Source organism: Leucoraja erinacea, chromosome 2 (assembly GCF_028641065.1).
Source record: "Leucoraja erinacea ecotype New England chromosome 2, Leri_hhj_1, whole genome shotgun sequence".
NCBI classification, from domain to species: domain Eukaryota; kingdom Metazoa; phylum Chordata; class Chondrichthyes; order Rajiformes; family Rajidae; genus Leucoraja; species Leucoraja erinaceus.
Window position 1 is genome coordinate 90815657 of NC_073378.1, and position 20130 is coordinate 90835786.

The 20130-nt window shown below is 42.9% G+C and overlaps 1 protein-coding gene across 4 annotated transcripts in view; it reads left to right on the top strand.

Annotated features, from left to right (window-relative positions):
• LOC129712397 (zinc finger protein 385D-like) overlaps positions 1-20130 on the top strand; it is a 288509-nt gene that overhangs the window by 212261 nt on the left and 56118 nt on the right. For all 4 annotated transcript variants that reach the window (XM_055660805.1, XM_055660818.1, XM_055660809.1 and 1 more), the window contains one exon: positions 8935-9097. In XM_055660805.1, the coding sequence (XP_055516780.1) occupies positions 8935-9097 (163 nt within the window). The remainder of the gene's footprint in view (positions 1-8934; positions 9098-20130) is intronic.

The window sequence follows — 20130 nt, forward strand, 5'->3', positions numbered from 1 at the left end:
CACAGACCCCAAGAAAGAGGGCAAAGTGTGAAAAAAAACCCACAATTTTGACATATATTGTTATATGGTTATATGGTTATATATTGAAATAAGGGTTAAAAAAAAACGTCCAAATGAGTTTTTTGCTTGGGAACATCATTTTTCGACAGTAGAGATACCAATGAACAAAATGACACCCATGAAGTAGGATCATAGGGCGGGGTGCACAATAGGCCCCTCTGACCCACGGACTATAATCAAGGATAACCGACCGGTAATGTTAATGTCAGCCGAGCTTCACAGCCATGTGTTTCTGGCTTCTTCTCCCCCTTCTCCCCCCTCTCCTTCCTTCTCCCTCCTTCTCCCCCCTTCTCACCCCCTCTCCGCCCCCTCTTTTAAAGGAATTACCGTACACTGTACTTTATACAGCGCCAACCTTCCTGTTCATCGCGGTATGTGTCTGTATCACATTGGCTTTGCACTGTGCGAATTTCACTCAGACAGTGCTCCCCCCGCTTGCCCTGTCCAACTTGACAGTTGCCTGAAAAATCGCCTAAGTGGGACCGACCCATTTGTAAAGTATTCTCTCCAATAGCTGAGTAAGCCATTATTAAATAGGTAGAACTCAAGTTGGTGGAGAATCAGAGGCCAAGATAATCAGAATTGATTGAAAACCTGCACGAAATGATTCTCCATACGTGATCCACACCAGTTTATTCCACAGCCACTGACACAAAGAGTGATCTATTTTGCAGTAAAATCACTGACATAGTGATTAAGTTGCTGGACTTGTAATTTGAGGCTTATAGTTCATATCCAGCCCTGGCAGTTAGTAAATGTAAATTAAAATAATGAAGTGGAAGATAAAAACATTATAGTGACATTGAATCAATTTAATTGTTATAAAACGAATCTGATTCACCAATGAGGGAAAATAATGTGAGTAAAGTGAAACATTGCCCATAATAATTTCACCAATAAGTCTGGCCATATGTGATTCCACATTCGCTGGTGTAATTGGCTCTCCGAAAAGAATTGCTCTCTGAAAAGTCAGAACAGAGGCAGACAGCTATGGCAACGGCATCCATAACCTGTGAGCAGATGAAAAGGAAATTTGAGACGCAAGCCATGCTTGATTTTCCAGCTTTGAAATCACACTGGGTGCCATTGTGCTTGGGGATCCGAAGCTATGATGCTCTATCTGGTGGATGTCCTGAGAGAGGCTGGAGTCAATTGGTGAATGATGCAAATGCAGACAAGGGAACAGGCTAGCTTGGGTTCCTAGACATAGACATGGTCTATGGAAAATACATAGTCTATCAATTTCACTTCATAGATGCTTCACGACCTGATGGGTTCCACCATTTACATTTTGATTTTTACTCAAGATTCCAGCATTTTCAGTCTCTAGTGACAATGAATGTAAATTAAATAGAATATAAAAATAGCATGATGACCATGAATCTATTGACCATTCACTCCATCGACCCTGCCTGATGCATTTGAAAAGCAACCAACATAATCAAAGACTTGTCCCACCCCAGTCACTCCTTGCCAGTGCAACTAATGAAAAGCCTTTTTTTTTTTAAAGGCTATGTTTTTGCTGTTCTCTTGCATAAGAATCTTATTTTTGTAACCAGTGAAGTAGGTTCTTGGAATCCATAAATAAAACATTGCAACCTTGGTCTGGATGGCCAAAAATATATTTCAACAATTACAATTGACTGACCTTTGTTCCCAGTGGAGAGAATATTAGCATATTTGGTAGTTATTATTACTCTTCATTCTTTGTGGAATACCAAGTATAACTTGAACAGAATAATTCAAATTACTGTCTAGATGATTTGATGCTGCAATGTGACAATGACTCTAGAAGACTTAAAATGGCAAAAGTAATGGGCCTGTCCCACTTACGTGACTTTTTAAGTGACTACAGGAGACTATGAGGTCACCACATAGTCGCCACATGTTCGCCGGAGGTTGCCGGGGTGTCGCCTGCATGGTGGTGAGTAGTTCCTGCATTCTCGTAACTAGTCGCGGCTTCATTTTTCAACATGTTGAAAAATTAGAGGCGACCAGAATTTTGACGCCATGGAGAGTAGCGAGAATTATCGTGATGTAGGTGCAGTGGTAGTGGGTCACCAGGAGGTTGAAGATTGTCATCGGTTCTCATAGGTTGTTGCCGGTGCTGACTGACTCATAGGGAAAAAAATGTAAACAGTAGTTTTCAGAACCAAGGATAACTGACCAGTAATGTTAATGTCCGCCGAGCTTCACAGCCATGTATCTCTGGCTTCTGTAAAGTTGTCTCCACTCCTTCCCCGTTCCCGTTTCCCCCTTCTCCCCCACTCTTTTAAAGGACTTAAGTGGCCCTTCCCGTACATTGTGCTTTCACCGTCTAAATTACAGTGTCAACCTTCCTGTTCATCGTGGTGTGTGTCTGTATCACATTGGCTTTCCATTGAATTTCACTCAGACAGCGTTCCCTCCGCTTGCCATGTCCACCGCCTGCATAACTGGCTGGTGAAGGAAACGATCTGTGTATATTCCACTCTGACAGTCGCCGTACCAGTCGCCGGTTTGTCAGCGACCTGCTACGACTTGACAGTCGCTGGCAGTCGCCTGAAAAATTGCCTAAGTGGGACAGCCCATAATATGTAATTTATACCAAAGTAAGGTGTTGGAAAAGGGTGCTGCTTGCATTATCTTTCTAGGAAAGACAAAGCTCCCACTCTTGGCCGACGGCAATGATTTAGGCAAGGATAAGGTCAGCCTTTTACTATTGCCAGCAATTTGTTTTATATGCAGGTAAATTTTAAATGCTGAATTACTATTGTTGTATTCCATTCTGCCTTAAGAAGTGTAGTCATTAATGACAATAGTCAGCTGCATTCAACATACCATACGCCAATATTTAGTGGATTAGGACAATGTTTCATTAATCATCTAGTGCAGCTGAAATAATCAATCCTGTGTAAATTGAACAATTAATAATTTTCAAATATTTGCTTCCCTTGGTTACCATTTTTTGCATTATGTTTATCTGTTTGCCAGGGATTCACTTTGAGCATTGGTTATTTATGCCACTACCACTTTTGTAGTTGTCTAATTATAATTGTTCAACTTTTTAATGTGCAACCATAGGAATTTTATAATGTTATATAGAGAAAGGCTATGAATGATGATTCATCATAAATCATTGGACGATTTGTGGAGGGCTCACATTCTTCCAGGGCATCCCAGCTGTTGCTGTGTCCCACAGTTTGGAAATGCTTACCATTATTACACACGTTGAATACAAATCGTAATCCACCCCCACCCCCCTCTCTACATTACTACCACCAGCACCAGCACTCATTGCCCTGCTCTCACATTACCCTCCCACTGCCATTTCAAAGAACAATTTCCATAGCTACATCTCTTCGGCTCGATAGAGAATAAATAGAAAATCAACCGAGATTATGTACCATGTTTTATATTAATATATTTACATGCCTAAAAGAGAGAAAAGTAACTTTGGATCTTTCCATCTTTGAGATTTCCACTAGGCTCCATAGCTGTTGATCAATTGATAGAGTAGTCAGTCATCATTATATCATGTGACTGCCAATTTGATGGCAGATAGTCCAAATGAGCCTTGATTTTCTCTCATTCAGCAAGTCTGCACAATCTGTGTCTTGAGTGGCCATGATGGATGGGACCATTGTTTCTAAGCATTACGAGCCAAGACATTCTCCACACCTATCATGGTATTCACAATACCCACAAAGCCTGAGTGGATCCAGTTGATAGTTTGATTGGTGCCTCATCCATCATAGTGATCACCAAATAGTAATTTGGTGATCACCAGTGCATAGTGGCTGCAGTGTGTACAATCTACAAAAAGTGCACAACGCTTACTTGCCAAGATAACCCTGACAGCACCATTCTAGCCAGTGAACATTGCTACCTAGAAAGACAAGATCAGACAGTGCATGGTAAAACCACAACTACCAGGTTTGCCTCCAGTTGCATTATTGTGACTTAGAAATATATTGTATTTCCTTCATTGTCAATGGTTCTAATTCCTGGAACTCAATCACCACAGCACGGTGCTGGTACCTTCACCAAAAAGGTTATAGCAGTTCAAGGCAGCTTCCTAGTATCACTTCAAAGGTAAGGAGGGATGGGCAATACATTCTGGCCTTGCCAGCGATGCCCAGATACCAAAAATACTAAATAATGTCACGTCACTAGATTCACCTTCACAACTAATTCAGGCTTAATACCCTGCATTATCAAATTTACATAAAGCATCTCTGTTACAATCCTTTATTTCGCTGCCATTAAATATTAAGGTCTATCTCAATGGAGATATTGGTCCGAAACATTGACATACACGTTTTGGTTCCACAGATGCTGCTTAACTCATTGAGTTCTTCCAGCATTATTTTTTTTTGTTCCAGATTTCAGCATCAGCACTCATTGTCTTTAAGTTTAGATTTGTTTGACATCATTCTGATATTTGTAAACAGATCACACAACTTCCAGTTTGTATTAATAACTGAATGCATGGTTTAGGAAGAATTGATTTCGCCTTTGATTACATCTTGTTATCTTGAGGCATTAGGTCTTCAATGATAGCAACTGACCTTGATGCCAGCACATTGAACACAAATTAGCCAATCTTGGATTTATTACACTGAGGAGTTTTCAATATAGCAGTTGATAACCATAATTAACGAATCCCCAGCAGGTTAGTTTAACCACTATTAAATTGCTGCATATTCTAAGATTGTGAAAACATAACAGAGGCATGTAATTGGCTAATACGTTTATTCACATTAAACACAAAGCACACTTCAAAAGAAAATTAATTGTTACAACGTACTTTTTAAAACATCCTGAATAAATGACAAACAATACATTATTATACTGGGGCTGCAACTCTTTGGGGACTCAGTTTATCTTGTCCATTGACCAACAATAGACAGCAAGACTTCCTAGAAAGATGACATGTGGACCTTGTTCTTTCTGACTTTCCCTGTAGTTGTAAAATCTCTGTCCACCTATTATGAGACACTGTGATGGTTTGGAGCTACAGGCAAGAACTGTTCATTAAGACAAAGGAGTCCTGGTTTCACGTTATAGCAAATAGATAGCTAGATTTGCATGCAATACTGTGTACAGACTGAAATCTTGCTGCCTACTTGCTATAATGTGAAACCTTTCAGAGCACAGTTGTGAACACCAGCATAGTCATCATGATGTGATCCTTGTGTCTGTATGACTCAGGCAGTACTTTTCAGAGGACTTCATTCCTTGACACTTCTGTGACCTTTTACATAATTTGTCTGTACTATAAATTGAGTGTGCATAAATTCTTAGGAAATGTGCGCATCATGTGGTATAGTTTTGATATACAGCAAAACTCAGATAATCTGGCATGCAAATTGAAAATCCCGATGGTTTAGTATCCAGTTTACACGTTAGTCTGGAAAGAGAGCCAGAGTTTCAGTGTGCAAGTGGAGTTTGTGGCCAGGGCCAGGATTCAGACCATGGGCTGGTTGTGTGGCCACAGTGGGGATTGGGTTCTGAAGCACCAGGGCTCAGGAACGTGAGGAGCTTGTGGCCAGGGCTAAGGTTGAGAGTGCTTGCATATTTCTCACTCCTTTTAAACCCTCTGGGTTCACAGGAACAAATTTTATTAATGTTATTTGACTGCGTAACATATAAACAAAGTGAAATAAGATTTGATTTGGATATTAAGGGAGTGACTACCAATGCAACCAAATGCTAGTCCGGTGTTGTGCAGCAACATTATAATGCAGCAACATTATAATGCAGTATCTCATCTCTTTTTACACATTGCAATGAATGCAATTTCTATTATTTCCTTCCACTTCCAAACAAAAATGTGGTTGGATTATTCAGCGTATGATCAACCTTGGTGAGACCAAGTGCAGGCTTGGTGATCACTTCGCCCAACACCTCCACTCAGTTCGCAATAACCAACCTGATCTCCCTGTGGCTCAGCACTTCGACTCCCCTTCCCATTCCGAATTCGACCTTTCTGTCCTGGGCCTCTTCCATGGCCAGAGTGAGGGCAGTTTACACCCCAGCGGTATGAACGTTGACTTCTTCAATTTCAGGTAATCCCTGCTTTCTCCTCCCCTTCCCAGCTTTCCCTCAGCCCACTGTCTCTGCCTCTTCCTTTCTTCTTCCCGTCCCCCCCACCCTTTCATCAGTCTGAAGAAGGGTCTCGACCTGAAACGTCGCCTATTTCCTTCGCTCCATAGATGCTGCCTCACCCGCTGAGTTTCTCCAGCATTTTTGTCTACCCATTCACACAAGTTCTGTTATCCCACTTTCCGCACCCATTCCCTACATATTAGGGGACATTTTACAGAGACAAGTTAACCTACAAAGCCAATGTGTCTTTGGGATGTGGGAGGAAACCCTCACACTTGCAAGGAGAATGTGCAAATTCAACACAGACAGTGTCCGAGGACAGGATCGAACACAGATCTCTGGCATGTGAGGCAGCAAGTCTACCAGCTGTGCCACTATATTTTGTTTTCCAACACACAAAAAATTATACGTTGATAACTTTGGTTACTAAAAAAATGAAAATATCCATTTTCAGTATTAAATCTCCAAGTGACGCTATGTCCCCCTTTACAGCTACTGCATGTTTTAATTAAGTTCAAGACTATGGGGCAGTACATTGGCCATAAAGTTGCTGCCTAAAAGTGCCAGAGACCTGGAATTGATCCTGAATATGGGTGCTGTCTGAATGGTTTGCTCCTTTTCCCTTTGATCCCATGGGTTTTCTCCGGATCGTCTTGTTTCTTTCCACATTCCAAAGGTGTGCAGGAAGCTACTTCAGAACCAACCCAAAACGTAATATTTTCCATTTGTCCAGAGATTCTGTCTGACCTGTTGAGTTACTCCAGCTTTTTGTGTCTATCTTCAGTTTAAACCAGTATCTGAAGTTCCTTCTTATACACACGATATTATACGATAAAACTTTATTAATCCCAGGAGGGAAATTGTGTGAGTGTGTTTGTGTGTGTGGGTATATATGTTATATATCCACACACACATTATATTTATATAGTTATATATTCATATATAAATATACACCGTTTTGATTTCTCGTTTATAACATTGTTTACAACTATATTTACATATTCTGTTGTGCTGCTGCAAGTAAGAATTTTATTGTTCTAGCTGGGACGTTGGATAATAAAACACTGTTGACTCTTGACTTACGTCGCTAATGGGTGGGATAGAACTAGTGTACGGGTGATCAGTGGTCGGCGTGGACTCGGTGGGCCGTAGGGCCTGTTTCCACGCTGTATCTTTAAATTAAACTAAAAACACTAAAACCAGCGGGAGTTTAAAAAAGAGTCTCTACCTGAAACATCATCCAATTTCTTCTATCCAAAGTTTCTGGCTGCTCAATGGAGTTCCCCCGTACAATTAAAACATGGAATAGTCTTCACCCTAGTTACTCAACCAGATGCAACTAAATTTAAGGTACCTCTTTATTCCCAAATAACTATTTTTTGCTTAAATTCAAGTCAAGAGTCAAGAGAGTTTTATTGTCATGTGTCCCAGATAGGACAATGAAATTCTTGCTTGCTGCAGCACAACAGAATATGTAAACATAATACAGAACAGGAGATAAAGGTCCAGTGTGTCTATATACCATAGACCATATATATACACAATAAATAAACAGATAAAATGCAATAGGCTGTTATTGTTCAGCCCTCCACCACCTCTAGTTTAAATTACATTTAGAATATTGATGGAGGACCAGGAAACCAGAAGCAAGAGTTACTCCATGGAGTTACTCCAGATCCAAGGTCAGGGAGTGATTCTGCGTTGGGTTTCAGCGGTCATGGCGAGGCGGCGACCGGACAGCAATGGCGGCCAGATCTCCCACAATTCAAAGCGAGAGAGAGAGAGAGATAGAGAGGGGGACCCGCTCAGAGTTGAACGGCACGTGTTCTGCCTTGGCCGGAGGCCGCCTTGATTTCGAGGCCCTAGGCTTCAGCCTATGAAGCCTAGTGGTGAATCCGGCTCTGCGAGGCCCCCCTAGATCTCCAGGCCCTAAGCTTAAGCTTGTCAAGCTTATACGTAAATCCGGCCCTGCATGAGCCCCTCTTTATTACTAATACTGAAAGAGGCATGAGTTATTTTCAATAGTTTTTTTTCAGCAATCTATCTGTTGATAGATGTTGTAACAGCAGATTGTCACAGACTGCTGGTCATATTCTTATGCAGGCCGGTATCTGCACCCTGGTTCATATAGGGCGAAATATATTATGAATGTTTGTGTCATTTCAGTTTATCACATATAACAGAATCCCACGACAAATGATACATATTAGGATTGGTTATACAGAGGTGTCTATTGTAAGAATGATTAGAATATAAATGTGAATTTCAGGCCTGGTGTCATTACAAAAATAACTACTTCTTTCTCTGCCACTGCTATGAAATCAGCTCATCCTTTTATCTTGCAGGAGCCAGATCACGTCATTCATTGTATATGGATTATAAAAATAACATTTAATACTTATTTTGCTTACTTTAAGATATATCAGCCTGTATGTTTCATAATTTAGAGTGCACTCTCACATCATCTCTTGATGTCTCATGTCATTTATTTATTTTATTATCAGTAGCATGCATGTGCATTTGTTCTATGTTCCTTTTACCTTTTGCTTCTGATAACGTTGACGGAAAAGTTATTTCAATAAGGGCACCTGTTATCAGCCACTCAAGGTGTGTAAGTCATTTTGATTTGAACTACTGTCATAACATTCCTGATTAAAACTGTGAACATGTATAGTCCCAGAAGGTGGTGCCCATTATTGAAAGTTGTTCTGTATTTTCACCAATACAGAGGATAACAGTTAAGAAATGAGCCTGATTGCATGGTTCATTTGTTCTCCTTTGTAGAGCCAAGCCGGGGCACACTACAAAGGCACTAAACATGCCAAGAAGCTCAAAGCACTGGAAGCCATGAAAAATAAGCAGAAAACTGTTGCTGCCAAGGACAGCGTAAAGACCACCTTCACTTCCATCACAACCACCACCATCACTGCCAGCTCTGATAAAGCAGGTTAAGAGACACCTTTGTTCTTTTTTCATTTGTGTGCCTTTTGTCTGTTGTTGCTTAGGCCTGGCAAAAATATATATGCATTAATATTACAAAAGGTTGCAATAAAATGGAATGTCCATTATTTTCCATATATTTTCTTTATCTATTTATTTCACTTTGCTCAGTTTCTCTTGGTTTTCAATGGTGTGAGGTAGATTCCTGATGATAGTACTTGAGTCTCTGACTATATTTCATGTACCTGCTTGTACCCCAAACTTGAATAAATGCTACTTTATTCAGCATATTTAGTGGAGACAAACTTTTAATTAGTTGCATGCAATTGTCATAAGCTTTCCCAATGTGGTGTGCTTGCTGTTTTTATGAGTGTTTTATTTTTGGCTGCAGCCAGTTATCAAATTGTGCAATTGAGTTCCACATGAGTACGTTTATCATCTATTCATATGGGAACTGGCACAAGCTTGGTGATACATGCAAGGTTTCATGTTGAAATTAATCCGACTCTAGGCTCTATGTTGAACAATATCTGGTACCAGTGACACAACCAGGAAATGTAAACCACAAAGCTGGATGTTTAAAATCAGAATGACTCTGCCTGTTCTTTGAATTCCCAGTAATATTTTTAAGATTCATTGTATTAACTACAAAATATTGCAGTATCAATAATAACACAGGTTATTTTTATTTCCTGAAACATATTACAAAAGAACAGTTTTAAATAAAGCTAACGTTTGGAGCAAAACACGGTTTGAATACATTATTTAAAATCTAGTGCCCAAAGAGAGTTTGCGATGTTAGAATGTGAAAACTTAAAGGTGGCTAATTTTGATATTAAAAATAAATGTAATAAGTATTTAGGAAATGTTAAATATACAAATATAGGTGTCCCTATGTTACATATGACCTGTCCTCAGGAAATCTGACTTTGCACGTTCTCCTATATATATTTTTTAAGCATTTTCAAGCTAGTATAATGATAACATGTTTCATGATATTGTATATATTGCATTTGTTTAGTTATGAAAAGTGTTTGGGTGATAATTAAATTGGATTAAAGAATTGTAGCAAGTGTATGTAGAATAGAATATAATAGAATAGAATAGAATAGAATAGAATAGAATAGAATAGAATAGAATGCCTTTTATTGTCATTCAAACAGCTTGGTTTGAATGAAATAGCATTCTCTGCAGTCTTACATTGCTAAAAACCCAAGACCCACGCTTAACACAGTTTACACAAACATCCATCACAGTGAATCTCGGGGTGGGAGATTGCAACCTTCACGTGGTCCACCCTGTTTCAACCAATGCAATCAACATGGCGTGCACAAACAGAAGATCAAACAGAACAAGTTGTCTTACAACTTTAGGTTGTGCACGCCATACGCAAGAAGAAGAAGACAGTGAATCTCCAACACCTCCTCACTGTGATGGAAGGCAAAAGTCTTTATCTCTTCCCTTTGTTATTCTCCCGTGGTCCAGCAGTCCAACTGCAGTGTCGAGGCGAACTGGGGTTCCCAATGTTAAAGCCCCCGGCGGGTGATGGTAAGTCCCGTGGCCGTTTAAGCCGCGCCAGGTGATGTTAGACCCCACTCCGAGTCCTTAAACCCCGCGATTCCAGCGGGGGAAGTTGCCATTGCGGGAGCTCCGAAAAGCGGTCTCCCACCAGGGACCTGTGAGCTCCCGATGTTCCTGTCCACCGGGACTGCGGCCGGAGTCTCTGACGCTCCGAAGTCGGGTCGCAGCCACGCGCCATCACAGCTCTCCCCGCTCTGAAGTCGGCCAGCTCTGTGATGTCAGGTCTGCAGGCTTCACGACTGGAGCCCTCAGGTTGGTCCCGGTCAGAGGTTGCCGCCGGCTCCACGTTGTTAGGCCCAACGACATCGGAGACCCGACAGGGAAAAGTCGGGTCCCCGTACAGTGAAGTGACTAACGGTTTCCCCCCCGCCCCACCCCTCACATATACACTGCTAAAGAAAAATAATAAAACACTAGACTCAAGACATACATTTAACAAGACAAAAATTTAAAAAAAGAGACAGACATACTGTAGTCGAGAGTGATATAATACGGTTACTATCACAAAGGGATGTTTCTGTCATATGGGGAATCAGCTTATGGACTGTTCACGTGATACAGAATCCTCATGTAACCTGGGATCTGCCTGTGTTACAATTGTAAACAGTAATTGTTTGGCTTATATTTATCACAAATGGCATTAGGACACATTGAAATGTATAATGTTATATATACTAAATTTTCATTTATATACATATATACTACATTCCCAATTCCTCAAATTGCTGATAATGGCCACTCAAGTTAAATTTTTCTTCACAGGCTAATGCTTAACTCACTGGAGTTCCTTGCATCAAGACAACCCCATATGAGGAGAAGCCAAGCCAAAAGTACTATTAACTTTCCCAAGTGCATGCACAAACCCCTCAGTTACCATTTAAGGATGAAGCAAATGATGGGAATGGTTTCAATAGTAATCCAATTACACAATAGGGAAGGGAGGGGGAACTCAAAAGTCACTTATGAAAAACATAGTAATAAGCACATTACTTGTCATGATGTAACAGTATAGCTTCAATATTTCAGTCTTAATGAAGAGCTCTGAAACAGTGGTAAGAATTATAAGGAAATAGATTCACAGTATTCATTTTCTTTCCAAAATGCTGTTCCATTTGAACATAGGATGTTCTTGCTTGGAAACTACAGCATCTCATTTATTGCATTATTAAATACACATTAAAGTGTTTTCCTTTAAAATGTATTCAATTACAATGAAAATGCTGATGAAGGAATTGTGAAGGAAAGTTTAAGGACACTTAGCTCAATTCTGTTATTTTTCAAGCAGTTACATTTATCTTCTGGGCATGATTGCTGTATCTCTCTTGTTTAAACCAATATTGGAGATAGATATTTGATGCGTATGGTTTTTTTTGATTTTCGTGATTTTATTATGCTGTAAGTATTTGCAACCTTCAAGCATGATCGCATTATAATAGAAACTAAAGTTCTTCCCAGATATAAGATTGGAATCTGTCCTAGGCTAGACTGGATTCCAGTCAGTCAGCAATTTTGCTGAACTACACAATGATCCTGGTTCTCTTTCTCTCTCTAAAGGGCCTGTCCCACATATAGGACCTTGTCGGTGACAGCCAGCACCGTTGAAAATTCAGCGGCGATTAGAAATACGCTACGACTCTTTGGGTGACTAGGGGACCACTCACGACCATACAGGCGAACCTTGGCGACCTCTCATGACCTCTCACGACCACATGCCCCTGGTGACATCCCGACATGTTGCCAGGGGTCACCTGTATGGTCATGAGAGGTATCCTAATCATCCAAAGAGCCGTAGCGTCTTTCTGGTCGCCGCTGAATTTTCAACATGTTGAATATTTTCGGCGACCTATGACGGATGCCGGCAGTTGCCGAAAAGGTCACGTAAGTGGGACAGGCCCTTATCTCTCCCTCTCTGCCTCTGTCTCTCCCTCTCACGCTCTCACTCTCTCACTCTCTCACTCTCCCTCTCTCTCACTCTCTCTCTCTCTCTCTCCCTCTCTCTCTCTCTCTCTCTCTCTCTCTCTCTCTCGCTCCCCTAGTTGCTGAGTCAGGTCAATGACAGCATGCTTCATGAGCATTAACACTTGATCGGGAGGCCAGCTAGACCCTATTAGTGACAATGTATAAGAAGGTGGAGTCCAGATCATTTAAAATGATTTGTCGGTGACTGATCCAGACAGCTGCAATGTTGCAAGCTAAAATTATTCATTATGTAACACGCAGAATATCACGTAATAACATAACCTCAGTCTCTCACCATCATATCACTTTACTTTTAAGCATATCACGAAAGTAATCTTGACATAATTTTTACCAAGTAGGACACTAGAGAATGGGCATTAATGGTCCAAATCTTGCTGGCAAATACTGGTATTTTGAATGCTGGACTGTCAGCATTTACCCCTAATATATCTAGTAGTTTATCACCTGGATAAAGTTTAAACTCCCAAAACCCCTCTCAGGCTCAACTGGTGAAATACTGATTGTGCTTGAACATTGACCTCCACCCTTTTCCTTCAAGTCTTTTAGTTGAAAATATTATTTTAAAATAATTTTTGAGCAGTTGAAGCATTTTCAATATTTTTTATTCATGTTTCTCAATATCAGACACATTCAGAAGCATCCAATGTCCTTGACTGCCTGTAAAGGTGGCAGTAAAACTTTGCCATCCGTTCATGTTTTCTCAGCTCTGTGTAGGAAGGACCTGTAGACGCTGGTTTACACCGAAGAGAGAGATAAAATTCTGGAGTAATTCAACGGCACAGGCAGCATCTTTGGAGAGAAGGAACGGGTGACGTTTCAGGTCCAGACCCTCCTTCAGACGATTTTCACAACTGATTGGTTTTGTTCTGTCCTGGCCAAAAGGTGCCTGTTAGTTTAAAATGGATTCATTGTTCTGGTCCAGACATTGCTGGACTGGTCAACATTTATTGCCCATCCCTAATTGCCTTTAAGAAGATGATCAAGAGCAACCTCTTGAACTCCTCAGGTCCTTCTAGTTTGTGTAGGAGTTGCCTGAGCTTTGAACAAATGTCTGAAACTGGTGTACACCAAAAAAAGCATATACAGGTGCACAACCTTTTATTTGAAAGCCTTGGGACCAGACACTTTTCGTAATTCGGAATTTTTCGGCTTTCGGAATGGAAGATTTTTAGGGTAGATTTTAACGGCTGGCTCAGTGGTAGAGTGCTCGGCTCATATCCACAAGATCGCGAGTTTGCGCCTAGATCCCGGCAGTTACTCGATCACGAGTTTGAGTCTTCAATGTAGCTTTTTCTTGCAGAATAGGAGAGAATAGGAAGGGATTAGGCTGGGATCATTCTCTGCGAGATGATCTTAGTGTAGGAGACAAGTATAGGAGAGGTGCACTGACTGTGTGGGCAGAACTTTTGAAGTGATTGCCCACCATTCTCAAAAGCCGCTGTGTCTTTCTGTCCCTGGGATAGCAGGGGGCGATCAAACAGCACAATACCCCCCTCCCCCTCTAACTCCAGAGGAATCCGCTCCCCGATGGGCCGCTACGGCGACAAGTGGCAGTTCGCCCACAGCTCGAGCTGCGCCACCCCAAGAACAAGACGTACCCTTGCACACCATCAGCTTCTGCCCCTACGTGTTCCTTTGGAGTTGGAGCGGGGGCTGGGCTGGAGTTGCTGATCTGGGATCTCTGTGCTTGCAGTGGGCCTGGGGGTCGGTGTCCCGATGAGGGGGCGCAGCTCGGGCTGTGGGTGAACTGTCACTTGTCGCCGTAGCAGCCCATCGGGAGAGCGGCTTCTGGTGGTCCTGACGTCTCCGGCCACCCCCCTGGACAGGAGCTGAGACTGTGAACTGTACCGCCCTTGCCCCCTCCCTCTGCAATTGCAAACAACCCCACTCTCCTGCTCACCTGCAAGGGTGGTAGTTCCCAGTCTCAGCTCCTGTACAGGGGGGTGACCGGAGACGTCACAGCCCGAGCTGCGCCCCCTCATCCGCAACCCCAAGAACAAGACCTACCTTGCACACCATCAGCTTCTGTCCCTACGAGGACCGTGTTCCTCTGGAGTTGGAACGGGGCTGGGCTGCTGCTGGCTGTGGGTCTCTGGGATCTCCATGCTTGCAGTGGGCCTGGGGGTCGGTGTCCTGTTGGTCCTGACGTCTCCGGTGACTGGCACTGACCTGCTGGCATCGCTGACGTGCAGGTCAGTGCAAAGCCCCCGCGCCGGTGCAATGGGCGGGGAGCTGGAGAGGGGAGGGAAGGGGTCACACACATGGCCGGGAAGCAGAGGGGTGTAGGTGGGGTGAAACTGAAGGGAGCGACAATCTGCTACTGCCTGCCCGCTGAGTTAAAAAGTTCCCACGCAAGACTCACGATACACTGTGTATCATGAGTCTACCGTGGGAACCTTTTAACTCAGCGGGCAGGCAGCAGCAGATTGTCAATTATTAACCCTCCGCGCAATACACCCTCACCTTTTCTTTTATGAATGGGGATTTAGTTCTCCTTTCTTCGAGGACCGTCCGGAGGTTACGCTGTCACCTCTGCGGGCCGCCCTCGGTGAACGTCTTCCAGGACCTTTCTTCAAGGACTGAAAAAATATCCGCTATTCGGAGCTTTTCGTTATTTGGAATTTCCGATAAAAGGTTGTGCACCTGTATGTCGTATTTTCATTTCTCATGTTTCAAATATTTTATTGTATTAATAACTAGTGTACTATACATAATTTTACCTTAGTTTTATTCTAAATTTAGTTCATTTAATTCTATTTTTCTCTGAATCTGACTTCCATTCTTGGTCTTTCCTTTCTCTTTTTCTTCAGGCAGGGCCAGCCGAATCCCACCTCATCAGTGTTTTTTTTTTCATTTTCCCTTTTGCAGGCTTGGCCTCTAAATATCCTATGAGTAATATTTTATTACCTTGCAAAATAAATCATCTTTACTTTTAATCTTTTGTTTTATCTCTTGAAAAGCCGTGTATAATTTCAGATCTTTCCAATAAATTCGTATCCCATCATTGCTTATTTTTATTGTCTTGTTTTAGGCTTAATGTGGTGTATTGCTTGGTCTTCAAAATCAGTGTATCTTATCATGGTTTAATTGTATGATGTACTAAATAACTTTCCTTTCAGCATCCAGGTATGCTGAAAGGAAAATTAGTTCCAAGGCTAGACATCTCTAGTAGATGTCTAGCCTTGGAAAATTTGTTCTTTTTATAATTGCCATATTCTTAGACCTCTTGCTATCTGATTTTATCCTGTTTATTTAGGAGATTAAGAGTTTTGAAATATCTGCTTAGCCTGTCACTTTTATAGGGCAAGTTAATAGATGTTAAGATTCTTCTTAGTCCGTGATGAACTGGAAATGCAGGATGGTGTCATAGTTAAGGGCCACAAAGTCATGATCCCCTTATTGCTCAATACCCTACCCCCAATACCATGTGCTCTAATTTTGTCCATTAATCTCCTGTGTGGGACCTTATCAAAGGCTTTCTGAAAGTCCAGATGCACTACATCCACTGGCTCTCTTTCATCTGTTTTACTTGTCACATCCTCAATAAACACCAGAAGATTAGTAAAGCAGGATTTCCCCTTCATAAATCCATGTTGACTTGGACCAATCCCATAACTGGTATCCAAATGCACCGTTATTACTTCTTTAATAATTGACTCCAGCATCTTCCCCACCACTGATGTCAGGCTAACTGGTCTATAATTCCCCGTTTTCCCTGTCGCTTCTTTCTTGAAAGGTGGGATAACATTAGCTATAATCCAATCCACAGGAACTGATCCTGAATCTATAGAACATTGGAAAATTATCACCAATGCGTCCACGGTTTCTAGAGCCACCTCCTTGAGTACCCTGGGATGCAAACCATCAGGTCCTGGGGATTTATCAGCCTTCTGTCCCATCAATCTACCCAATACTATATCTCGCCTAATGCAAATTTATTTCAGTTCCTCTGTCTCCCTAGATCCTCTGTCCTATAGTACATCTGAGAGATTGTTTGTCTTCCTTAGTGAAGACAGAACCAAAGTATCTGTTCAACTCTTCTGCCATTTCCTTGTTCCCCATAATAATTTCACCTGTTTCTGCCTTTAAGGGACCCACATTTGTCTTTACTAATCTTTTTCTCTGAACATACCTAAAGAAGCTTTTACTTTCTGTGAACATGTGAGTCACATAACGTATAATCCAAGATCACCTTTAAACTTTACACAAACTATAGCAGTACAGTAGGTTGTTCGTTGTCAGAGCATTCTGACTGCTTCCAGAACTGAACAGTAGAGGAAGTGGGTGTTAATATAAATGGGACAGTAAGGTGGAGTTAGTGATGCTAGTCTATTATGATTGGTTGTCATGCATAAAGCAATCTACATCCTTCCCCCTAAAGAGTGAGTATAATGAGCACACATGTCATAAAAATTAAACAAATTTGCCATTTCTATCAGGCGGTTTACTTATACGGCCCGAACGTGTATGGACCAAGCCCTCTCCCCCTTTACCGGAAAGATTAAAGGGAGGTGGTGAACCCGGAAGCAAGAAAGTAGCAGGGGACACCCGTGGTGGCCGACAGGGGTAGCATGCAGGAGAGGTATTTCCGTGGTTAGACGCAGCCTCTGGGCATGGAGGAGTGTGCGACCTGCTGGGCTGGTGGAAGGTGCAGCAGCAAAAGCCCGGAACTGAAGTGGTGGAGCATAAGCACCGGCTGGTGGCGGACGTGGTTCCTTCACGGCAAACAAATCTTGGCGACTTGTGCGGTATACGGTACCATCATAGTCCACGAGGTATGATCGAGTTCTTCAGCCAGGCCGACAAAACTACCCAAACGGGAATGTCCCATAGAAGTTTGTAAACGAACGACCTGGCCCGGTAATAGAGGCATAAGGGGTTTGCTGGATTTGTCATGCGATCGTTTCTGAATGTCGTGTTTCTCCTGGATACGCTTTTGGATTATTGCTGGTTTCAGCACCTGTAGTATCAGCTTCTGCTGAGCAATCGGAAACAGCGGTCACTGGGCCGGTGAGCCCAGGGTTCCATCTCTAGCAATGTTTCTGAGATTTAAAAGAATTTGCAAGGTGTGCGCGTTCCATTAGGTGTTTTGCGCTTCTGACAGCTCGTTCAGCGAGGCTGTTACTCTGTGAGTATTCGGGGCTGCTCGTGACATGGTGGAAATTCCATTGGTTGGCAAACAGCTTTAAAATCAAAGCTGACCAGCACACTAGCCCTGACATTCTTCAACCTGAAGCGCCCTGTGACAGTTACCTGCGATGCCTCGCGATTCGGACTTGGCACAGCCTGCCTACAACCATCTGTCGATGGCGCCTTGCGCCCTGTCTCCTATGCCTCCCGCACGATGACCGACACCGGACAGCACTGTGCGCAGATCGAGAAGGAGCTGCTGGCTGTCGTCTTTGACTGTTCAAATTCAAGGATTTTATATTTGGAAACGCATTCACAGTTGAGACAGACCATCAATCACTGGTGACGATCCTCCACAAACCCATCCATGCTGCACCAGCTCGCTTGCAACGCATGATGATGCAGCTCCAGCGTTTCAACTTTAAACTTGTTTACAAAAAGGGTAAAGACATGCACGTTGCGGATACTCTCTCTTGTGCACCACAGGCATCCAGCGAACGTCACCCCTATGAACGGGACGAGTTTACGGTCCTCGGCGTTGACTTTGTTCCTACGAAACAACTGCGCCGCCTAGCCGAACATACAGCCACCGACGCCACCCTCCAGATACTTTCATCCGTGATCAAAAGAGGTTTGGCCAGACAGATTCTTCTTAGTCCATGGTGAACTGGAAATGCAGGATGGTGTCATAGTTAAGGGCCACAAAGTCATGATCCCCTTATTGCTACATGAGGAATACTACAAAGAGGCACACAGCGGTCACCCAGGAATTGATGCCACGCTGGCCCACGCACAGAACCTGCTCTACTGGCCTGGGATGGCCAAGTACATACGGGACAGTACAGCCTCCTGCCCCACTTGCAACAGTCTTGCACCACACCAGCAGAGGCAGCCCCAACTGCAACAACCTCCACCAGCTCTGCCCTGGACGTCGGTGGCGGCAGACATTTTTGAATGGCGTGGTAAACACTATCTTGTCCTGGTCGATGTCCAGAACCACGAGACCGCTGTTTCCGATTGCTCAGCAGAAGCTGATACCACAGGCGCTGAAACCAGCAACAATCCAAAAGCGTATCCAGGAGAAACACAACATTCAGAAACGATCGCATGACAAATCCAGCAAACCCCTTAAGCCTCTACTACCGGGCCAGGTCTTTTGTTTACAAACTTCTATGGGACATTCCTGTTTGGGCAGTTTTGTCGGCCTGGCTGAAGAACTCGATCATACCTCGTGGACTATGATGGTACCGTATACCGCAGAAGTCGCCAACATTTCTTTGCCGTGAAGGAACCATGTCCTCCACCAGCCGGTCCTTATGCTCCACCACTTCAGTTCCGGCCTTTTGCTGCTGTACCTTCCACCAGCCCAGCAGGTCCCACACTCCTCCACAACCAGCGGCTGTGACTAACCACGGAATTACCTCTCCTGCATGATCCCCCTGTCGGCCACCATGGGTGTCCCCTGCTGCATTTGTGCTTCCGGGTTCACCACCTCCCTTTAATCTTTCCGGTAAAGGGGGAGAGGGCTTGGTCCATACACGTTCGCCTGAGAGATGTGACTCACATGTTTACAGAAAGTAAAAGCTTCTTTAGGTTTGTTAAGAGGAAAGGATTAGTAAAGACAAATGTGGGTCCCTTGAAGGCAGAAACAGGTGAAATTATTATGGGGAACTAGGAAATGGCAGAAGAGTTGAACAGGTACTTTGGTTCTGTCTTCACTAAGGAAGACACAAACAATCTCTCAGATGTACTATAGGGCAGAGGATCCAGGGAGACAGAGGAACTGAAATAAATTTGCATTAGGCGAGATATAGTATTGGGTAGATTGATGGGACTGAAGGATGATGAATCCCCAGGACCTGATGGTCTGCATCCCAGGGTAACGGCCTCGCTGAACGAGCTCTCAGAAGCGCAAAACACCTAATGGAATGTGCACACGTTGCAAATTCAGACGTGTACCTAGATCTTTTATTGGTTCCATTGATATCAGTAGCTTGTGGAAAGGAAATCAGCCCCAAATCCTGGCATGTCAGTCAGCTTGGGGTATCCCACTTCTGACATGTAAACATGTGAGTCACACAACGTATAATCCAAGATCATCTTTAATCTTTACACAAACTATAGCAGTACAGTAGGTTGTTAGTTGTCAGAGCATCCCGACTGCTTCCAGAACTGAACAGTTGAGGAAGTGGTGTTAATATAAATGGTAGAGTAAGGTGGGGTTAGTGATGCTAGTCTATTATGATTGGTTGTCATGCATAAACCAATCTACACTTTCTTTATATTCTTGGGCAGCTTACCCTCGTACCTCATCTTTTCACCTGTATTGCCCATTTTGTTAACCTTCTG